This window comes from Athene noctua, chromosome 9, assembly GCF_965140245.1.
Source record: "Athene noctua chromosome 9, bAthNoc1.hap1.1, whole genome shotgun sequence".
In the NCBI taxonomy this organism is placed as follows: domain Eukaryota; kingdom Metazoa; phylum Chordata; class Aves; order Strigiformes; family Strigidae; genus Athene; species Athene noctua.
In genome coordinates this window covers 23190144-23212889 of record NC_134045.1, presented here as the reverse complement: position 1 = coordinate 23212889, position 22746 = coordinate 23190144, and the positions used below count along the sequence as shown (strand labels likewise).

Genomic DNA, 22746 nt, shown 5'->3' with positions numbered 1-22746 from the left:
TGTGCCTTATGGTGCTCCACTGTCTGGTGACGGCTGAATCAGGTGTCAAAAAAGCATTATGCCAAACCAGAAATAATTCAGAAGTGAGATAATCGGCCAAACTCCCGTATTTGATATCTTATACGCTGGGTCAGTCTGTTTTAGCACAGAAAGTCACCATCTATGATGGCCATGGCATGACTACCATTGTCCTCTGTGATATTTAGATTAAGATATTAATAGGAGAAACTCCTATTATAGGAGGTCTGAAAGCTGAAAATGAAAGTATATTGGAAGAAAATTTAATTAGGATCTTTCAGTTCATCAGAGGGCTGTGGAATGAGTGTGAATGAACTTACAGGGCTACAGAGACTTGTACCTCCCATAAGAATATGGCTCCATAACTTTCCTTCAACATTTTTAGAGGATATTCAGCTGTAAAAAAATTGTGATAAACCTAAATTGAACTGAAGCAGCATATCTAATTTTTACAGTCTAGTTACTGCTAATATCAAATATTCATTTCTCCCAACAAGCAGGTAACTATAGCAACAAACACAACATGGCTGTATGCAAAGGTACGAGGAACAAAAAAAAAAAAAAAAAAGGTGAAAATCTTTATGTTTATGTCAGGGTTTTTAATTTTTTAACCTTCTTTAGAATCACCAGTACAGCTGTCGACTATTTAAAATATCTGCCAATGATTAATTTAGTAAAATATTATGGAGACATTGAACAACTTCTGTACACACACAATGGGAAGAATCCCATTGCTCTCTGAAAACTGCAATCAAAAATAATTTCCAATTAAAATACTTTCTGACAAGAAGAAGAAAATTAATTTAAATTTTAGCTCTAGGACGAAAGGAGAACGAGCGACGTCATGTTTCATTTTCCTCAGCCTGTCACTTCAATTCTCTTTTGAGGAGGACTTATTTTCAGATGATATAATTACAATCCTGAAATGGCAGTTTTAAATATACATGACAGATGTTTATTAAATTGAAATACATTTGAAATAAAATTTACTTCCTCTCTTCTTCACTGCAGAAGCAAAGGCCAGATTCCAGGGCCTCTTTTCTGCTGCAGTCCCTTAAAGCTGAAATATTTTCATGATTGTCAGTGGAATTATCCACCATTTCAAAGGCTGTAACTCTCCTCCCCTGTCAGTACTACCATGCATTTCAGCTGTAGCACATATGTTGCCTGGCTCATCTAAATGCACTTTCAAAGTTTTCACAAGGCAACATCCTAGTCTAAATACTATAAAGAAAAATAAGGACTGAATATTCTTGCCATATTACGTAGAAAATCAGATCTCATATAGGGCAGGCTGTGGTCCAGTATTCTAAAAAATCATTAAATGAGCAGCGTCAGGCAACATAGTCTGAAGATGTCATATGTTGTATGTCAAAAAAGAAAAATCAACATTCATAAATACTGCTCCATAGTACCATCAACCTACAAGGCAAAATTCATATATTAGACGGAGGTATCTATCTGAAGATGGTAGTATAATACAGCACAAACTTAAAGTGTTTACAAATCACTTTTCTGAGTGAGCAATATCTTTCCTTAAGAGTGATTTATATATGGTCTTGAAGGAGTCAGCGTATACTTGTTCTGCAGGGAGAATGATGCATTATGGATTTCCTCTCAAGGAAATTGAGTTTGCCTTAAAAAAAAAAAAAAAAAATCCATGACACAAGACAGATCATATTAAAGATGTCAAAAGCAAACTGTAAAAAGTAATCAGCAAAACTGAATTATCTGCATAAATGGCAGCATTTTGATCACTGACAGAGAATTCAGTGATCTTCCAGCAAGGAAAAAATCAATCATTTAGGGAACTTTCATAGCCATATCAAAAAAAGTATATAACAGATAAATAAAGAAAAGGCTATCCCTTCCATGGTAAATGGAACTTGTTTAATTCTACAGTAACTGCGTGATTGAATGACTTCATTTATGCTTTAGATTTTGAGCTTCTGAAATGTTTATATATACATAATATGGATGTAATGGCCAACATTTACAACTAAAAACAGATTCAAAGGCTGTCACTAAACTCTCTGGCGTGTTCCAGCTATATTTTAATTAAGATTTCAATTTTCACACTTTGCTTAATATATAAAAATGAAAACAAATGGCCAAAAAGTTACATGAATGTATTACAAGTGAAACACTAGCGGATTCTCCAGTCCAAAAGAGAAGAAGAGGAGAATTTGATTAACAGGACTCTATATTTATACGTGCTTAATTCCACAATTTATCCATCTCCAGGTCTCTTCAAAGGGATGATTCTTCAGGATATTGCTGTGCATTTACCAACATTATTTAAATTCTGCCTTCTCAGATCACCTTTTAATTAATTTACTGACCGTATAAAGAGAAAACTAACAACTAATGTTATTCATGTAGTCTAAGAGGGCTTTCTTTTAACCTTCAATAGAGTTTTATATAACTCAGTAGTAGAGACTGAGGACTATGGGATGTTGACACAATTAAACAGAGAAAAGTTACCTAACGCTTCACAGAAGCCAAAAGAATACAATTACACTGAGAGTAAAAGCTGAACACCTCCCCACCCACCCATTTTAATTCATGTTATTGTGATCAGATAGTACAGCAGAAAGGATAGGTACAACTAGGCAGAATTTGGAGAGAAAGGATTTTCTCGTTGATAGTATTAAGATAAAATCTCCTACAAACCAGCATACGGTAAATAATTTTTGCTACATACACGCTAAAAACAGAAAGACATAAGAAAACAAGAAAGGTAAAAGGGAAAATAAAATGAGAAAGATGAACCTGTTATCTGATTGGCATTTGGGGAATCAATAGTAACGTCCATTGATGCTAGAGGAATTATCCCACAATAACAGCACTGGGAAATCTGAATTGTACCAGTGCAACACTAAAAATAACTGTATATCTATTTGACATAGATACCTTTTTTATGTAAAAAGGTGTTGAGGAACCAGACAGCTTTACAGCTAGATTCTGTTCTCCTTTTTGGTGTTAAACATTAAACTAAAGGTTTCCTTTTCTTTGTTTTCTCTTGGGAAGATGACCAGTGTGTAATCCTAATTCCTGGCCCTGGGCAATTCTCTGCCTTGCCAAGTTCTTAACACAGTTTACAGATGCATATGGTTTGGTGACTTTCCAACAATATTAGGGTTGGGTGTTCATTACAGTCACAAGTGTGGAAAATACATACTTGCTACTGCTCTTAACTAAAGGTAGAGCTGTTAACCACTCTGTTTTCAAAACTTTATTGTATTTTGAGAAAAGAATGAATAGTGATTCATTTTCATATTAAAACACACAGAACTTTCTCTCCTGAAGCATCTTTGGAATAACTCATAGAGACTTAGGTACTCTGAGCTGCAACTCTGAGATAGCTAAGCAATTACTCCCATAGTGACTTTGAAACAATTCCATTGACTTTTCACTACTAACTCTACTTGAGTCATGCTGGTGGTAAACTGACTACTTCCAGATGTTTTCCATTTTGCTGTCCTAAGCACTGAGCATTCTGAAAGTATTGATACTTGATGCAAAAATCAAACTATGGTGATAGCTCAAAAAGTTTCTTTCAAGTGCTAACTGTGATACGTCCTTACTACTTCTATAACAAAGAGGAGTTCATCTTATCCAGATAGCGAAACTTGTTTGTATACTAGGGATATTTGCAAGAAAGAAAAGAATGTATTAGAAATAATCGGTAGAGACTTCTACTTTTTGTAGTCATATTCCTTGGCCGTAAAGAAAGGACTGGAAAACACGGGCAGTGAGAATCTTTCAGATTTTTCTCACTTTTTTGTCCCTTTCAATCCTCTCCTGAGCTGAAACCACTGCCCAGACTCTTACAGAATTAGTGGTACATATCCAATCTGGAATCTCTGAGTTTTACTGTCTTCCACTATAGCTGACCTTTAGTGAGCATCGGGCTCTTCATACTAGCTGAATGTGTGCCAGCATTTTGTAATTAACCAGCTCTCTCTGCAAAATGTTCCACTTTTTATGTTGTAAGTATACCACTTCTTTTCCCCTCTTAGATAGTCGTTTGTCACAGTGGGATTTTTAACATCTAAACATCCATAAAGTTTATACTCCTTTCAATTTTTTAAATAAAGAAACTCTAGCCAAAAAGATAATATTTCAGTTACCAGGCTCTAGTCAAAGTGTATGGGCAGCTGATATAATGCTTTATGTCACTCTTAGTAAGGGTCTTGAAGGTGATATTTTAAAAATCTCTTTGCAATATATTAGTGTCAGAGAAACTTGTGATGTTTAGATGAGTGACATGCCTAGAGGATCAGCAAACTACCTGCCACGGGAGCTAGCGATACCAGAACTCCTAACCCAAAACATGACAAGGACAATATAAATATTTCTCACTGCTACTACAGAAAACAGCAAGTTGGAGAAATCATATTCACATCTACTTGTGGAAAATATGGAGCTTTTCCAGGAAGTAAGCTATTATAGAAATATATATTTTTAAATTATCTTTGGAGTCATCAGTAGTTGAAACTCATCTGGTTTTTGTGCTACAGAGTAGCCAGTTATAGCCATGCTAGAGGAAGAGCCAGTAGAGTATCTAAGAAATAAATTCAAGATCCTCATGAATAGCTAGGAATGCTCTTTCTTCTTCCCTCAGTATCAGAAGGAAACACAGAGAAAGCAGGTAGAAAAAGATTCCTTTGAGAAATAGCTTGGGATTTCATGTGGTTCATCTACACAGAGGAGGAAACATGTCCTTGCAGAAGCTCTGCCTGTTAAGTGGTTATTATTTATCCCATCTGCAATCTACCATTTAAAGAGTTTAAATATATACAGTGGTTATCCCAGTTTATATTGGATGAAAGTATAAAGGAGCACCTACACAGGGATGTCAGCCAGCAGATCTGGCAGGATGATCTGGAATCTGTAATGAAATAGAGAGAATATTCTATTCCACTCCAGACTGGAATCTGGAGTCTGTAATGGCTAGGAGTTTCTACCTGCAAAGTTGTTGTCAACAAAGCAGGATTTAGGACTGCAGAGGAAAACCTGTTGTGGCCTCAGCCATCCACACAGAGGAGCCAATGCAAGAATTTGAAGGGAGCCCCAGTGGTCAGAGCTTGCAGCCAGCCCTGCTCTGCTCAGAGTGGGGAAGGTAGATGTAAGACATAGGGCCAATAGCTTATTCAGTGAGGCTTTCATTTACAAAGAAAGCAAATGTGTTTGTTCACCCAATGGTTTTCGGTTTTCCAGAGGTAGGATTCTTACATGTTGTGCTTAGTGTTTTGAAGAAAAGCCATTCAGTGATTTTTCTGCCTTGTGATCTTGATATTGTATTCACTGCCCAAAAAGAGTCAGTAACGTCGTGCTGAAATGGCTCCCTGTGAGGATCCTGATGTGCTGTTCATCCCCCACAGATTTTTATAGAAAAGAAAGTCTGGTCCCTGTTATTGTCAGATAATTTTTTTTCTTTTAAAACAAAATCTGACTATCAAACCATGTGCTGAATTAAATGAAAGTAGAAAAAGATAATAACAATATAATGAAAGATTTTCAGAAATTCTGCTACTACGGCTTTATGCTATTTTAAAATTAACTATTTTTCTAATGTTCTGGCAATGGGAATCTTTAACATTCCTAACCTGAATGATACTGCTTATATTTTGACACATAATGTGTACTTTTATTTACCTCTTTTGCACAGCCTCTTTCAAGATTCAAGAATGGGATAATGAGCTTTCTCATCAAAAACATAACAGGAATCCAGCTAAGAATTACTAGTGCATCTAGTTAAATAAGATTCTTTCTCACTGAAGACATTGAAGCACAAATGCTGGAAAGTTCATTATAAACTTAACTTTAAATATGAGTTTACATTTCACTTTCCATCTCTCTGTCCATTTGTTCATAAGCTAGCTTTATAACTGGAAGATTTTTTCTCTCCATTTTTCTACTTTTCTAACATTTGAGATACAATGGGCTATGGAATAATCTCTGAAAAGAGACCAAAGACCCACCACTTTTTCTCTGACTGAAGAGTGAGACTGCTCCTCACGTTTACAGGCATCAGAAACCACGGTATAAGAAATTCATTAATCAAGGGAAAAGGAGGAATGCCTTGTTTATTTTATATTTTAAACAGAAAAGAAATATGAGTTATTGCAACATCTGTCACTAAAAAACCCCAAACCATAGAAATTGCGGTCCAGCTATGGATTTTACTGTATTGCAAAACAAGTTAAAGGTGTGCAAGTGGGAATTCTGTCAGAGAAGACAAGACAAAATGAAACAATTATTCCAACTCAGAGCTGATATGCTCCAAGCTATATGTTTTCCCACAATCACTGTAAATATGAATATTTTAGAAGTTAATATGAAGATCAAATGTGGAATGCATTTGCTGAGAAGATTAATATCTTTTCATTAAAAATGAGAGTGCACTGTTGGTTCAGCATTTGCATTTAGATCGAGTAAGTAATAAGTATATTGACTGCTTAAGACACATACCTCTAAATGGAAAATATGGATAAAGAGGGTAGTGTCCGTATGCAGAAGTGGACAAGCTTTTTCTATTTCCTACTGCTACCCCTTCAGAGAAGTTAAGCCCTATCAACAAGAACACTGTGATTTACTTATCACAGCTGAACTGGTTGCATCCTGTAAAGAACATTTACGCAAGCATTCATTCCTTCATGCGAGCAGTGTATTGGTGAATATGTATCGGTGGGCTGCTGCTGACTTGAAAAATTGCTAGCCACTGTACAGTCGTTCATCAGTCTGTGGACAGGAATGGATATTTGCAGGCTGTGATACACTGCTGTTTGTTGCAGTTGTTGTTTAAAGTGCAGAGTGATGCGGTTAAGCGGGAGGCTCAGCCAGCTATTACGTTATTACAAGTGGTCCACATAAACATGAGCAGGATGGGCTAATGTAACACCAGATTTCTCATCATAAGGCTTTCAGTTCCGTGTTTCCAAGTAATAAAGAGAGGGAAAGGTATGTACGATTCAAATAATGCTAGACTGATGCACCAAGATAGGTTCAAATGGTTACAGGATATAGCACTTACTGAAATGGTGGCATGGCTTGCGCTGGCACACGGAGTGTCAGTCTCACTGCGGAACAGACATTTCATTTAACTGAAACTAGCCCTGGAGTTCTCACAATCGCTGAATATCTGAACGGGTTTTCTAGAGGTGTTTAAAAACATATGTGACAGCATATAGTCCAGCATGTAGCAGATATCTCAAACTATTTGTTAACTTTAATTCAAACTAAGCACAGCAGTTCCCATCAAAAGCAAAAGCATTTTACGCCTCAAACTGTGAGAAGTAAAGTAAATATTTCACTTAAGCAAATGTGGTGGCAGCTTTCTTATAGTACTTTAGTCATATAAAATTTATACAGATCATACAGCTACTTTCCTGCAGAGCAGAGGAGTCTGTAACACTGGCAAAACAGCATTGTGGGTAAGCAGAAAAACTGATTACTGATCCATAAAAGGAAATTTAAGAGTTGATTCTACAAGAGTACAAGAGTTTTCTCCTCCTATGCACGAGGAGAATTATTTTTCTTTCACTGTAGGGAAGTGTCACTTTGAAGTGGACTCTCCATCCCTGAAATATGAAATTCAGGACATTTCCTCAAGGTTTCTTTCCTCTTCTTTCCTTCTTCTCCCCCCACCCCTTCTTTTTTTTTTTTTTTCTTTTTTTTTTTTCCCCCTGTTGTGCTCTATTTTGGGTCATTTAGTCCATACACTTTGATGGAGGGCATCTTTCTCCTCTGAATTTATGAATCAAAATGTATTCTCCAATGGATATCGGGAGGTATAATTTGCCCCCTAACACTCTTCAATCTTTATTGCTGACACATTCAAGGATGCCTAACTCCCACAAGAAAAAAAACACATTAATCTTCAAAAATATGTCCTTACCTGCCTTCTGAAAATGAAAATGGATGTTCTTTGAGAAATTATCTGAGTTTTGCTTTAAACCCTGAGGATCATGTACTTTTGGAAACAATTTTGAATCTGAAAAATTTATTAATAAATATACACTGGTATATAAATACAAATCCTGCATGGTGCTAAGTATTTCCTTGGAGGCATGAAGCACTTGGCTTCCCTCAGCAGATGTCAATAGAAATCAAAAGCACTCAGCAGCTTGCTGGATGTAATCTGTGGGATTCCTACACACACTTTTTCTGCATACTGGAGAGAATGACTTTTTTGCTTGACGCTTTTCTAGGTGATACTATACTATGGAAATAGCTCCAAAGCACACACTGTCATCCATCTGTGCTAAATCAAACATCCATTCAATTACTACCAAAGTTAAGAATATAAAATAGCTAGGTTGGGGATCTGAAAGCGGATAGGCAATTCAGAAAAAAAGCTCCAAGATGACCTTTCTGTTTCTACATAGTACAAGAAAGAAAACAACCCTAAAGAGAGAAAGTGATGCCTTTCACATTACATATTCCTTCTGGTGACTGATGCACAGAACTTTGGAACAGCCTTTGAAGGAGAGGTCACTTAACACACCAGGGAGCATTCCCATCTCCATACCTTCAACCTAACAAGAGACTTAATAAATGCCAGTCACAGTAAAGAAATTTTGAAGACTTGTAGGAATGAAAAAAAAATTGTCTTTTGAGCTCATGCTGTATAGCTAAAAGAACAAGTAGATGCACAGTTGAGGTTCACCAGAAGCAAATTAATGCATTTCTTTTCCCTTTCTTTTAAATTTTGTTTTATTTTAAAAGTGTCTACTTAAGAGTTTACTTTTAATTCTAAAGTATCACCACAAAAAAAATGATACTTTATCATTTGATTTGATTTTCATCTCTAAAATTATGAACCTAAATGTTTACCTATGTATGATGGTATTTAACTGGATATAAAACCTGATCTCTCTAGATGGCCATTTTTTTTAACTTTACGGTAATACCTGCATTTTGATTCTTTGCACTGAAACAGGAATTTCTGAGGCTATGCCATAGCAACTTTCCTGAAAATGTTGCGGCATGGAAAAATAGTATGACTATACTGTATAGGAAAAATGTTCCAGATGTAGTTGTATCTCCAGAACTCAGTATCAACTTTTCGACTTGGAAAAAAAAAACCACAAGTTGACCAACTTTTGCAGTTCCTGGAGCTATGGAATTCCTCAGCAGAAATGCACCTTCCCCACTGCCTCCCCCTATAAACCCCATGTATGCCTTCATGAGCTACACCCAGTTACGTGCAAATACTGCTGACTCAAATCCCAGTCATCAAAAAGGATCGGCTTGAGTTGTTCAACATCCTTCTCTTTTCCAAGAAAACATTTGGAAAAAGCTTGCTGTTCTCTGTTCTCCACTGAGTTCCCAACAAAAAGGTAGGAAGAACCAAGGAGGTAAAAGCATTCCCCTCTCTTGTTCACAAACACTGTTTCATGTGGTCTTTGTCCAACCATCATTCAGTGCCTCTATCTCTAATTTTTGTCCTCTGATGTTAACACCCGCTATCAAGGCTTTCATGGGGAAAATCATTTCTTTGTCCCATGTCTCTACAATGCACTTCATAGAAGAATGTGACAAATAGCTAAAACATTTAAGAACTAGAGAGGTTCTAGATAAGGCACTAATATCAGCTGTTATCCTACAAAGGAGTGGCACTCCTGGTCACCACCTTTCCAGCATCCTTAAAGGCACTTCTTCAAGCTTAGTGATGTGCAGATCCCTTATTCCCTAAGCAGTAGTTAGACAGACACTTCCTTCTCCAGATGTTACTTCTGTCTCTCTCCACCTGAGGGAAACAATTCTACAATAACTCAATTTCATGAGCTATTTATATAGTACTGAGATTGTGCTGGCACCCAAATTATTAGGCCACTTGTCCCTAAAAGCTGCTATTACAGTTAAAAGTAGAAGTTATACACCTTTGACCATGAATTACTAACTCCTCATATCTAAAAAAGGAGACACGACTACCAGTTTCTACACAAGATATACATAAGCAGGAAGGGGAAAAGCAGCTGAACCCAGAAAGATGACAGAACACAACACAGAACACCTTGTGAAGAAATGGAAAACATACTTTTTCCCAAGATTTTCACCTGACAACACAAAACTGCAGATAATGCTTGGGTTTAGTGTTAAAATTTTACCCAGCCCGACATTTTGGCTCATAAAACACACGGTATTTTCAGCAACAACAAAAATTACTTTGCAGTTTCAACAAGACTGCAGCGTGCCATGTCACCTTCAAGTAAAGGTATTGAATCGACTATTATTAAAAATCATGAGGAATTCAGATCTCGCTTTCAGGATATACTACCCAGCCATAATATCCGTTCGATTGAGGCCAGGCTTCTTCTACGGAGACAGCATCATTATTTCATGAATCACCAGTGACCTTTGGAAGAAACTAGGAAAAGCAGGCGTGTTCATTCCCTTCCATTGATTTTCTAATTTGGAGTAAATTGGTTTAATCTGGGGAATGGTTATCTATTAGGAATAAAAATACCTAAACTGACTTTAGAAAACAGTATAAAGCCTTTAAACTGCAACAATGAATATAGAAGGGAAACTTGAGGCAAAAAGGTAGTGATTGTATAAATCTTATCTTGGGCATGATTTTGTGGCCAGTCACACAAGTATGAAAGCATCGGAATATGTCTACACTTAAAAGATAAGTTTACAGGCCCAGACCTCAAGTTTACTGCACTATGTGTCTAGGTATGTGTCTGGTTTACCCATTAAATGTCTGCTGTTAGAAAAACCTGCAGAAAAACTACTGACCTGAAGAGGGAAGTGATACGGGCATCATTTTTTTCTGGTTAAAATGAGAAATAACGTGCTGAATATTGAGAACATTGGTCAGTCCTGAATCTAAACAACTTAGAAGACAAGTTCAGTAAATCAGACCAGACCTGAAACAGCCTGCAAGGAAACAGCTTGGTCATCTCCAGGAACCTAAGAGAACACTGGCCTGTGTAATCAAAGGAAATTGTGATTTACAGAGTAACTCTTTCAGGGTCATCATTGTATTGATGTGTGGATCTCTCATATGCTGACAACTAAACCTTTGTTTTAACAGATTTGGTGTACTTTATTATCTTCTGAAGATGACGATCATATCTAAGCTTTCTTTACTATCAATTTATGTTCTCATAATGTTAGTAATTTATAACGAACATAGATTTTGGCTGGTAGTTCACCTTAAAACCACATGCAGACTACCTGTGTCCCTTTACTATTCCTTTTTTGTATTTCCATTTTTTGTCTATGGGGTACCCAGTTAACTATTCCCTTAAAGTTCACTCAAAAAGTAGAAAAAAATAGAAAAGGATTTAAAGCATTAAACTGACAACCTCTTAGCAAGCTAAATGAACAGTTAGGTTTTGGGTTTTTTTTACTTCCGAATGCTCAGCTGATAACTCTAGGCTGAATTCCGCTTATTCCTGAGATCTTTGTTCTCACCATCCAACACTACATGTCTTGCCTAGAAATTATGAACTACTAGATTTATAAATACTGATCAGAATATATAACTTCTTATGCCCAAATGAGAAATAAGCAAAACTCTTAAAAGATTCCTCAGAGTTGAACATCTGAATCCCCACGCCTGCAATACTCTGAACCTCTTTTCACATCACAGACTACAGACAAATGTTAAAATGTCAGACTGGCGATAGGAAAATGTTCACTTACCTCACGATCCAACAGTACAGGTGACACCACTGTAACAATATCTCCCTTTTCTGGGTCAATATAGAACATATTAGGAGATGGTTTGGTAGGGGTCTGTCTGAGGATGTTATACCGCAGAAGAGCATTGTCTGTGCTAGAGTCATCAGCATCAAACGCTGTCATACGCATCACAGTCGTTCCTAAGGGAAAGGTGGACAGACAACAGAATGCCGTTAGCAAGGACATGTAAAATTATACTGCCTTCATGTGTGAGAACCAGGTGGGTACAATACATAATTATCTCATCAAGACCACTGAGTAGTTTCACCTGATAGTTTGTACTTGCATTTGTATTATTTTTACTTGAGACTCGAGCTAACAGCAGAAGACTAGTGTTTTTGGTTTGCAGCAGACACATGACTAATATAAATTCCCCATATTTGTATGTTTTGTTGCCATCCATACTAATTGCATTTCACTAAATGAGCTGCAGATGTATCTTTTTCACTTCTGTGGGTAGAAAGTCTACAGGATACTTATGATGAAAATGACAATGCTGAAATAAGAGAAAGGTCTCTCTTCACTTTAGAGTCTTGCACGATTTCAGAATTAGATATTATAGTTTCTGTTAACATGAAATTTTGTAATGATTACAGCCTATATTATTCTAATTTCAGTTTGTACAAATTTATGGGCTTATTGTATCAGCCTCGATTAAAAAAAAAACAACAACAAAAAAACAACAACCAAACCAACAAACCACCTCTATTGCCAGGCTATCCTTCAAGTGATGAAGGGGTTTTTTAACATGAAAATCCTGTAGCATACAGTTCTGCTGTAGAGCACAATAAGGTAAATGCTATTGAATGCACAGACTCCTGCATGATGCACACAGGAAAAACCTCAATTCTTCTTCTATATCACAGTTAATACAGGGAGGACTGAGATGCTGCCAATTCTCTGTTTAGCTAGTGGAACACGTACTCCTGCATCACAGGATCAAGTCTTTCCTCTCCCTTAGACAGGCAGACTAGGCTGACATAGCCTAAAAAATTCTGTCATAGCATTCTTTTGTTTGCTTTGTACAGCACGTTGAGAACTGAAGAAATGAAGTAATTAGTCACCTGGGTTGAATAGCGAGATATTCACCCCCAGCCCACTACAAATTCTTAATCAGTTCATCCATAGGTATAAATGTCAATATTATTTTTAAAAAAAACCTGAAAGTTATATATCATCATGCCAAAACTGAAGTATTTCTGGTAATACTGACCTGAAAAATAATAAAATCCTGCCAAATAAAGTCATGATCAAATTAACAGACTAGTTTCAATGGTGAATCAAAGTTAAGTAACAAATTAATGCAAACAGTATTAGCAAACTTTATACAAATAAGGAATCTAGGAAGGTATCTATTCTCTAGATTAAAAATCCCAACTGAAACAATTTATCAAACTCCATCATCTATACAATCTACATTTAAGCAGTTTAGCACTGAAACTATATCTAATCTGTGAACCACAGTGTCAAAGTTAGTTATAATTCTTAGAGATTAATTCTTATGTGGTGGCTAACCCTTTCTTTTCTCCCATAGACTTTCAGGCAAGTATTATTTTAAAATATCATGACAAAAACCATTTCAAATACTTTTTAATTTCTTACCAGGTCTGTAAGACCTTATGATCTGTTCTCAGTATCCACATAGCCCTTTGTGGCAAAATAACTACAAGTGATTAAAATGTTCTGGTACAGACAAAGCCTAAGGTATTACATTGGAAGTGTCAGCAGAAGAGAAATTCGTATTATTCATGTACAATGACAACAACTGCCTGGTTCACTGTTAAACAAACACAACTGGTTTGTTTAGGTAGGTTTCTTTTTTTTTTTTTTTTTTTTTTTTGCTATACTTCCCAGAGTGCAAAGTATTGCCTTTTGTTGTAGTGACCTTGAATATAAAGTCTCAAAGGTTTTGCTTCATTACTACTTCAGGCAGAGTTACCCCCTTGAGAAAACAAACAGAGATCTGAACAGGATGTTGGTTTTATTCACCAGTGATTAAAGGTCAGACAGCTCAAAAAGAAGCTTACCACTGGATACCATGCTATGTTTTCCAATATTACAAGATAATCCTAGCCCTGAGATTTTCGCCTACTTTGTTTGAGACTTCTTCAGAAGGAAAAAGAGCAGCTTTCTGTTTTGAAGAATGAAGACTCACCATCTTTTCACAAGTACAACACACTACTATTTTTTTAGATATTTATTGCATTTGAGAAAAATATATTCATATTGGATAATGTGTTTCACAAAGATCTAAGCCACAAGAATTCCGTGAAATAAAGAACAATTAAGGCAAATCTTCAAGGGATTGTAAATAATGCCCAAGTACAAGTGAAGTCAAATGGGTCTCGGTATGCAACTCTTCTCTGAAAAATGCAATTTCATCGGATGCTATACTCAAGTACATTAGACTACATTTCAAATGAATATACAGTTGCTACCATTATTAATCTATTAGATGAGTTGATACTCAGCAGAGATTTAGAAACCGATTAAAATATATACTGAGGTAGAAATCCTATTTATACAGTTGTCCTAGACAGTTCTACTAAAATATTTCTGATGATAAGACTGTGGAAGGCAGACGTAGATTTTAAGATCTGATGTAAGTCCCCAAATCTCTAGTTACTCTGGCATAAAACTGGTTTAATACAATGGCTGAATCTGATTCTGATTTGCCAGCTGCAGTTCTTTAGCCTTTCAACTCACTGGACATTATCTTGTTCTGTGCAACCATTCCTTTGGTGCATACAGATAAGAAATTCCAGCAGCTCAGAAGAGCTGAATTTTACATTCATTTTGCATAGAGATGTTAGTTCCAGGATGAAAGCTCTTGAGAATTAGATCCATTTTCTTCTATGTTGCTCCTGTCAGAAGTTTTGAGATACTGGTTTCTAGCTACAATGAAAGTGGCATTTACATTTAGGTAAAAGTTGTTTTATTCTCACAAGTTCACATAACAGATGTAAAAACACACATAAAATTTGGGGTTGTCTTTAGATGTCATTATACATTAGTACAGTTTATATAAGGTTCTACCTGTTCTCTGTTCATGAACAGAAAACGACACCTCTTTAAACATCATCTATGTGCTCACACTGATACAACAACCAGGGGAGTTGCTGAATATCGTGGCTCAAAGGAAACCCTTGCACGGATTTGAATGTTGGTGCCAGACTTCTGCAGGCATGTTGAGAATGGCTTGTCCTCAGTAACACACTCTTTACACTCCTGTGCTCACAAGCAGATTTGCAAACCAACCCGAGTTCAATGCCATCCATTAATTTCAAAGCACAGCAGTACCTACTCTGTATTCTGTTCCATTAAAACTAAACAAACAGAAACTCCCTCATATACAAAAAGCTAGAATGGGCTGGTATTTGTGGTTGATGCCACCCAAATCACATCAACTTTAAACCAGAAGTTAGAATATATTCCAGGGACCTTTTGGAGAAGTCCAACAGCTGTATTTCCAGGGAAGAGCTTTCCTATCCTAGTTGGGGTGTTCTCAGACAGACCACACATGACCATACATTTGGGACTGGACCACCCCAAAAGGCAATGTTTATGAAGATCTCTTTCCTGTAGAGGAATATAGTGACACAAATTTTTATTCTAAAAGGCTTTACAGCATACATCCAGTCAAAAGAGTTTAATTCAAGATGCACACTTCCCCAGTATTACTCCTTCATCATAAAGTTTTATTCTTCATAAAAGATTCATTTCCCCAGACCCATAAACTGACTACTTCTAATTCAGTGTCATTTTATAAATACTTCCATTCCTGGCATCAATCAAATGCAGCTGGCTTTCAAACCACAAAACAACAGCTTGCTACATTATCATGTTAAACAATATATATTAACTTATCAAGCTGAGGAAGAAATGTCTGCAAAATCAGCAACTTTATAGTTCTGCCGATGATGCACAGATACTCATTGAGTCAGTCTCTCTCAGTAAAGGTATAGTTATGCTTTGCTGTATTTCAATATTCATGGTTTATTTGTCACACCTTCTGGGCAGTTTCACTATTACCATAATCACTCAAAACCTCTACTTGCACCTCCCAGAGTTCCTCATTGATCAGACATATATCCCTCTAGCCAGGTCATTGCTCCAGAGGCTGCAGCTATCCATCTGTTGATTGTTCATTTGGCCTGTAAACTGGATTGGAAATATTGGCAAAAAACTCCCCTTAGGCATTAAGAAGTAAAACACAATGCTTGCACAATTTTGTAGTGATTGGAGCAGACTGTTTCTTGGGAAAAAAGCTCTTTCGCATTTTGTTATTTACCTCTTAATAACCTTTCTAGTTCTTTCTTTCTTTTCCTTTTTTTTTTTTTTTTTTTTTTGGTGCCTTTTTTTTTCTGTCAAGATGCCAAGAGAATACTGGGAAGAGTTCAGCTGATGGATGAGATTATTACTAACCCTACCCCTTTATTTATTTATTTATTATATTCAGCTGCTGGGTTTACAAAAAGGACTGGCACATAATGGAAATAAGGCCTATTTCCAGCTTGATGAAATGTGAGCAATTGTCTTAAGCCTACAGCCTTAAAAGAAGACTCTGAATTTGAATACTAACATTAAAATATCATCCAGTTTAAAGACTGAACAGTTTAACTTTGAGAGCCACAGTGCTCAAAAAGTTCACCCTAGAGTATTCTCATGTTGTTTTCACTCCTTTTGTGAGTCTCCACTGTATGTTCAGTACATTAAATATTTTCTGCATGTGCTACAGAAAAGGCAGGGTCTACTTTCCTAATTAACGTGACTGGATTGTTGACTTTTGTTTCCACCTTTTTCACAAGTTCAGATGTACCTCTGTACACTGATAATAATCAGTTGCACAGTGGCGTACTTTCAAACATTAAAGCTATTTCAACTCAAAAAGAAGAATAAATAATGAAAAATGAGCTGAAAAAGAAAGAAATTGAGAGGGTTACTACATCTCTGGAGCACATTACATTTATTACTACAGGAAAAAAAAAAAAACCAAACCAAAACAACATACCAACTTCCCGGGAATGGAGCAAAGGATGATACCCTCCTGACTACTATACTCATCGTAACTAATTACATGTTTGACTGTCATTTTGTACTGTAAAGACAACAAGCCCCAGGGAAGCAAAACAAATATAAGAAGAAAGGTCTATTATGGTTCCAATCAAGTGCATTTGAATTGCAACTGCAGTTATTAACTTATGTGTGTTATTAAAAACTTGAAGGCCTTGCTCAATAGCGAAGACATTTAGTCAGAATTAATGAGCTCAGGCTTTTAGTATATCTTATATTTGTACAGGGCAATAATTTTTTACACTGCGGGACTCTTTCACATTGTCTATTTAGATGCTTGGCAAATTCAGGATGTGTGTATAGAGTTTAGATGGCATCACCAGTCAGTACACTGGGCATGGCAACATACTGCAGTCAGTGCGAGTAGAGAGATGCACTGGTGAACTATCAGTTGTGGAATGAATACTAAATTTAAGTAGAGATGAACCGTTAAGAATTGCTACGATCTATGGAGAGTTAATGCAGCCAGAAAACATATAAATTGAGTAAGAAATAATGGGACATTCCTAGATGAACAGTAAAGCTGTATGAGCAGGTCAACCTTTAACAATACTAGCATTTAACCTTTTTTCTCATGAGTAACATAGACGTTTTGGTAGAATAAGTTATTGACTCCCGGGATTTTTTGAGAATGAGTTATATACAGTACTGTCCCTAGCCATACGGTAGGGTAGAGTGTCACATGACTGAAAACAATGTTAAGAGCTTTCAGGTATCTGCTGCTCCAGGCGAGATGTTGATATATGAAATGTCAGTAAATGAATTTGCATTAGTTGAAGTTATGTGACATGGATGCTACTTTGGTATATTGTGTTTTGTCTCTAGTGCTATGAATGTTTCTTTCTTTAGGGTAAAATTGTTGAGTGGAAACACTGAAAATTATTAGCCCTACCACCAATTCCCAAATCATGCATATATTATCAGTACATACTAGGTTATGAGATTTTGTGGTAGCATATGTACACTGGAACATGCTCTACTTTGTGCAGATACAAGGAATTATAAAGCCAAAAAAAGAACATGATTTATCCTTTCATAATACTAAGACCCTCATCACAGATCTTGTGTTGTACAAAATATGAAACACATAGTCCCTGACTGGGATAACTTAAGATTTTAGACACTGTGCAGTCTTCTCTCACCAAAAAAAAAATAAAAATAAATAAATTTGCACGTAGTCTTTGTAATTCTCTGATAGACTCCATATAGTGTTAAACAGACTACGGATAGCATGAAATAGGCAGTTCCATGAGGAGCAAAATCAGCGGTCTCATTTCCTATCTGGTATTGTCCAAAGGCTCACCTGGATGCATAAGATGATGTCTTAAAGGGGCTAAAAGTCAGTCATGCCCTTAGCAAGGAAATTAATAGGTTTAATAGGGTAGTTAATAGGATCTTTTTTCTCCTCCTTTATTTTCATAAAACTTTTACGAATTTAAGGTACTCTTCAGACAACTTTATCCCAAGAGAAAATTAGTAGAAACCGAGTGATGAATTGAAAAGTTTTGAGGGAGTGACTGCCAGACAGACAAGTAGAAACATGTGTTAAAATCTCACTTATTCAGATAGCTGCTTATTTTTATGTGCCGGTTTCTTTTCATCACGTATCTACATTCAAACTCAAAAATAAAAAGTATTCCCGAAAAGTCAGTTCATCAAAGGAAAGCAACAGGCTGTTTTTTCTCTATGCTCAATGTACTATTTATTAACCTTCCCCCCCCATCTGAACATACAGAGGTACAGCAGTATCAACAGAAACCTTGATATACGGTGACGTAGCTGTTAAAGGCTTTTATGTAAGAGAAACAGGGCTGGTTGGTGGAAATGTTCTCCTCTATTTCAGAGTACATGTCAAAATCCTCAACTTAAAATATTGACTTTTCACATTTAAAAAATAAAAGGGCTTAATATTTTAACACACAGGGTTCCTGAGAAAGGAAGGAAAGTGCTGGGATGTGTTCCTGAACCAAGTTTGTCTTTTCTTAAATGCAAATCTAAACCTCCAGATAACAGGAACGAGGGAAATAGGAGAGGAATAGCGACTGCTCTGCTTCTTTTAGAACCTCTGTACCAAATTATACGTACTACAAATCCATCTTTCCCTAAACAGTTCCACCCAGTTCTACTCGACATCGTTGTTACTTCTTCAGAAAACAAGCTTTTCTTGCTCAGACATGGGGAATTCATCACATTTGTACACCTACAGCCTCTTCAGATGGGCTGGAAATTACAAATTTAGTGAAAGAGGACTTAGAATAATAGAGCTATAGATTAAAAAAACAATGTCCTTTCTCCAGATAGGAACAGGCTGTAGATTTAAGCAAATGATCAGAGATTTTTTCTTAACTAGGATTCTGTCTAAGTTCTGGATCTGTACTAAAAATGTTGCACTCTCATGTCTGCTTCCCTTTTGACCAGTGAAGTCTATTAAGAAAAGGCATGAATTACCTCTTGGATCATGACCATAAGCTATAAAAAGTCCCACTGTTCTAATATTCTAACTGCCAATTCATAACATAATCTTATATGTCAGATAACATAATTCATAAAGCAGTATAACACATTCTCTTGAAGTAAATGGTTTAATGTAAATGATGATATGCATTGAACATCTCACAGCAGGCGAATATGACAGAACAGTGATTTATGTGTGAAGGAATAGCTATTCAATATACAAAGAGTAAGATTCAGCCCTAGGCACACTCAGAAAACACAGAGGACCCACATTCTCTCTGGAGTTTGGCTAGCAGTAGAAGTCAATCAGAAAAATCACAGGAAATAAAGACTAGATGAGACATTAAAGCATCATTAAATTCAGTCCCCTAAAAATGACACAGGACCATTCTTGAAAAGATACAGAATACTGGCTTCTGTGCTGATAACCTCAAATGGAGAAATTTCCACAATCTCCAAGTAAATTATCACCATGCCAAGTGTATTTGTAAACCCCTATCAGAAAGCTAGCTCAAATCCTAAGAGATAAGTCAATGCTTAAAATAACCAGCTAAACTCTAGGCCGTCACTGCACCAGTGGAGATGGAGGATGCGAAGCTCTTTCCTCACCTTTTATAAAGCTACCAGAGGTAAAAAGTCCGAGACTCGACACCTCTTGCCTAGAGTGACTTATTCATTCCCTCAGCCCTTTGATCTGAACTGTTTGACAGCTGAAACATTTTGTCAGAGATGCTTACAACTCACATGATTCACCACGCTGTTTTCCCAGTTCCCATGTAAAATTGGAATTGCCTGCAATCATTCAAATTTGATTTCAGACGTATACAAGCTGTTTAAATGCAGATGCAAACTTTTATAGTCAAGAACAGCCAAGCAGAGAGCTTACTAAAAATATATATTCTGCACTTATCTCTGTTTTATAATCCGAATGTTTTCTTTTAGCTTCTCTCTATCTTTTCTTTATTAGTTTCCCATTCTACTATTCTTTCCTGTTTATCTGGGTGGCATAGTTCTGGCCAAAGCAATGCATATTGCTAGTAGACAGTGATTTTTAAAGTAACACAAATATATAAATTCTGATGTAAATTTCACATCCAGAAATACTCATGAGAAATTACCTTTTGAATGTGGTAGGTAGCTTCCTCTAAACCTCAAGACAGAAAATAAACCAAACAAAATTAGATAAATCATTTAACTTTTTCCCAGAAAAGAAGTTAATATCCAGGTTCTCCTAGCCTCTAAGCAGGGAGGCACTCTCAATCAAGATAAATGAAGAAAAGAAAATAGATGTTTCAGAAACTTCACTTAGGTTAGTAAAAAAAGGATTGTCAATTATTTGCATTCGGAACTTCTGGGAGAGGACTGGCCATCTTTCACTTCAAAGCCACTTTCACCTTGTCTATATCCAGCCCTGTCAAGAAGAGTTAGTATTCTGAATATTTACAGAAACGGCCACAGGAACGAGTATAGACTCTTCTCTTAGCCTTTCTATTAAACAAAACCATAGCTAACCACTGGGAACCTAGTTCACATTCAGCTGTCTGTCAAGCCATGAAAGCCTCTGAGTTTGGAGGCGCAGCAGCACTTACCAGCTCTTGGAGTCGGGTACAGATCCTAGCCATATTCCAGCCCACAACCCTTTCACAGCACCAGTGTCCTTCGGAAAGAAAACTTGGGTGCACCGGTAGAGAGGTGTGTCCACAAGTATAGAGTACTGGAGACCCTGGACTGCAAGGGCATACCTCAGCTGAGAAAGAATCAAGGTAACACTTCAGCCTGCCTAATTTATTTTATTTTTTTTTCTAAATAGGGAATAACAGCTTCAGCATAGAGATGTCTGTCAGTCATATTTTCTTTTTAAACTAGGACTGTCTGTAAAGCAAGAGTGAAACTAGTTAAATAATATTCATGGAAACATAAGAGATTGGTGCCAAATGTAGGTTTTAAATCAGTAATATATTAAAATCTAATAACACTGAGAATTAAAAGGAATCGAGAAGAATATTTTTGCTTTCATTCCAACAATAAATTATTTCAAAATGAAAAAAAAACCCACCAAAAACAAAAAAAAAACCCAATACACAATGTAATGCCTTGACAGTAAGTGTCTCTCTTTTTAAAACTTGGTAAAAATACAGTCTGTGTGGGATGGGTAATAAGAAACCCAAGCTACATACTCTGTGTGCATACTCTGCATTAGGACTTGTTCGAGAACAACAGGATGGAGATATTTTTCTAAGTAGTTAATGTTTTCACAGATTTCTATAATCTTTTGATCAGGGCCATACTTCACAGATGAAATATCTCAGTCTTTAAATTACCTACTTTTGTACAGGACTTGACTGGCTTCTTAGAAATATAAGAAAGGCAGCAATTATACTCCCCTGTTGCAGTGGGCTTTAATCAAAACCACGTCATTACTTTACAGAAATCACTGTAGACTATTCTTCTATGTCCAAGTAAGGTACATTGGCATCCTTCCTGATTAAAAGGCAATAATATTACATTTTAGCAAGATCTCTTAGTGCAAGGTCAATCTTCCCTGATTGGAAATGCTTTTTGAGACAGTGGGCCAGAATTTCGGTTGATCTAAATCAGCCCAGCACTACTAAAGCAAAGATTTATATTGAGGCTATAGAATACAGGAATGACCTTGAAGGTCTATATTAGGAATACAGAGCATTATATTGCCTTTATTCCCTTTTTACCTTCCTAATTTCTCACTTCAGTATATGTGAAATGAAAGAGAAAAGCAAAAGGATGATCTGTACCTTTTTTGTGCTGCTTCTGTATTAGACTCTCTTATTTCTTGCTACCAGCAGCTTATACAAGTATCAATTTTTTCACATGGGTATAGGATAATGACAATACATCAATACACACTTCATCAGCTACTGCACCTTAGAAGTCCTCATCTTTATTTGCCTCTAATATCAACTGGTTGTGCATTAAACTCATGTTACAAAGTGGGGATATGATAGAAAACTCTATCCTTGTTATCCACAGTTCTGTCACTATGATTCTCATCATCTCCATCAATCCAAAATTAATCCATATAAGCCAAGGGTGCGTCAATATTATAAAAGTAGCACTAATGAAAGAAGAATCAGACCTCGTAATGAGGAAGTAAATCTTCATACATAGTTTCTAGTTTCATCTGTAGGAGCCAGAGCACACACTTATGTATCATTTCATCTTTGTATTGATTTCATAGTCAAGTCCTAGACCTTTGATCTATTAAACATCTGAAAGTTTTTATCTGAGGGATAAGTGTTTCCATCTTAATACAGGTTCTTTTTTAGGTGAGTTTTGTTTTTCCTTCCCCCTCCTGCAGATGAACTACCAGATAAATTATTTGGTCGGTCTCCCAGTGTCTGCTCTGTTGAAGTTATTAAAATTCATCCTGCCCCGACAATAGTTCATAATGAATTTCTTCTCTGCTAGACCCAATAAATGAAATAGGCAACTACTCCCTGTTCTTCATCCAGAGAATTGCAT

The 22746-nt window shown here is 36.4% G+C and overlaps 1 protein-coding gene across 2 annotated transcripts in view; it reads right to left on the bottom strand.

Moving 5' to 3' along the window:
• The window catches only part of CDH13 (cadherin 13), a 515595-nt gene that overhangs the window by 148161 nt on the left and 344688 nt on the right, over positions 1-22746 (bottom strand). For both annotated transcript variants that reach the window (XM_074912996.1, XM_074912995.1), the window contains exon 7: positions 11683-11861. In XM_074912996.1, the coding sequence (XP_074769097.1) occupies positions 11683-11861 (179 nt within the window). The remainder of the gene's footprint in view (positions 1-11682; positions 11862-22746) is intronic.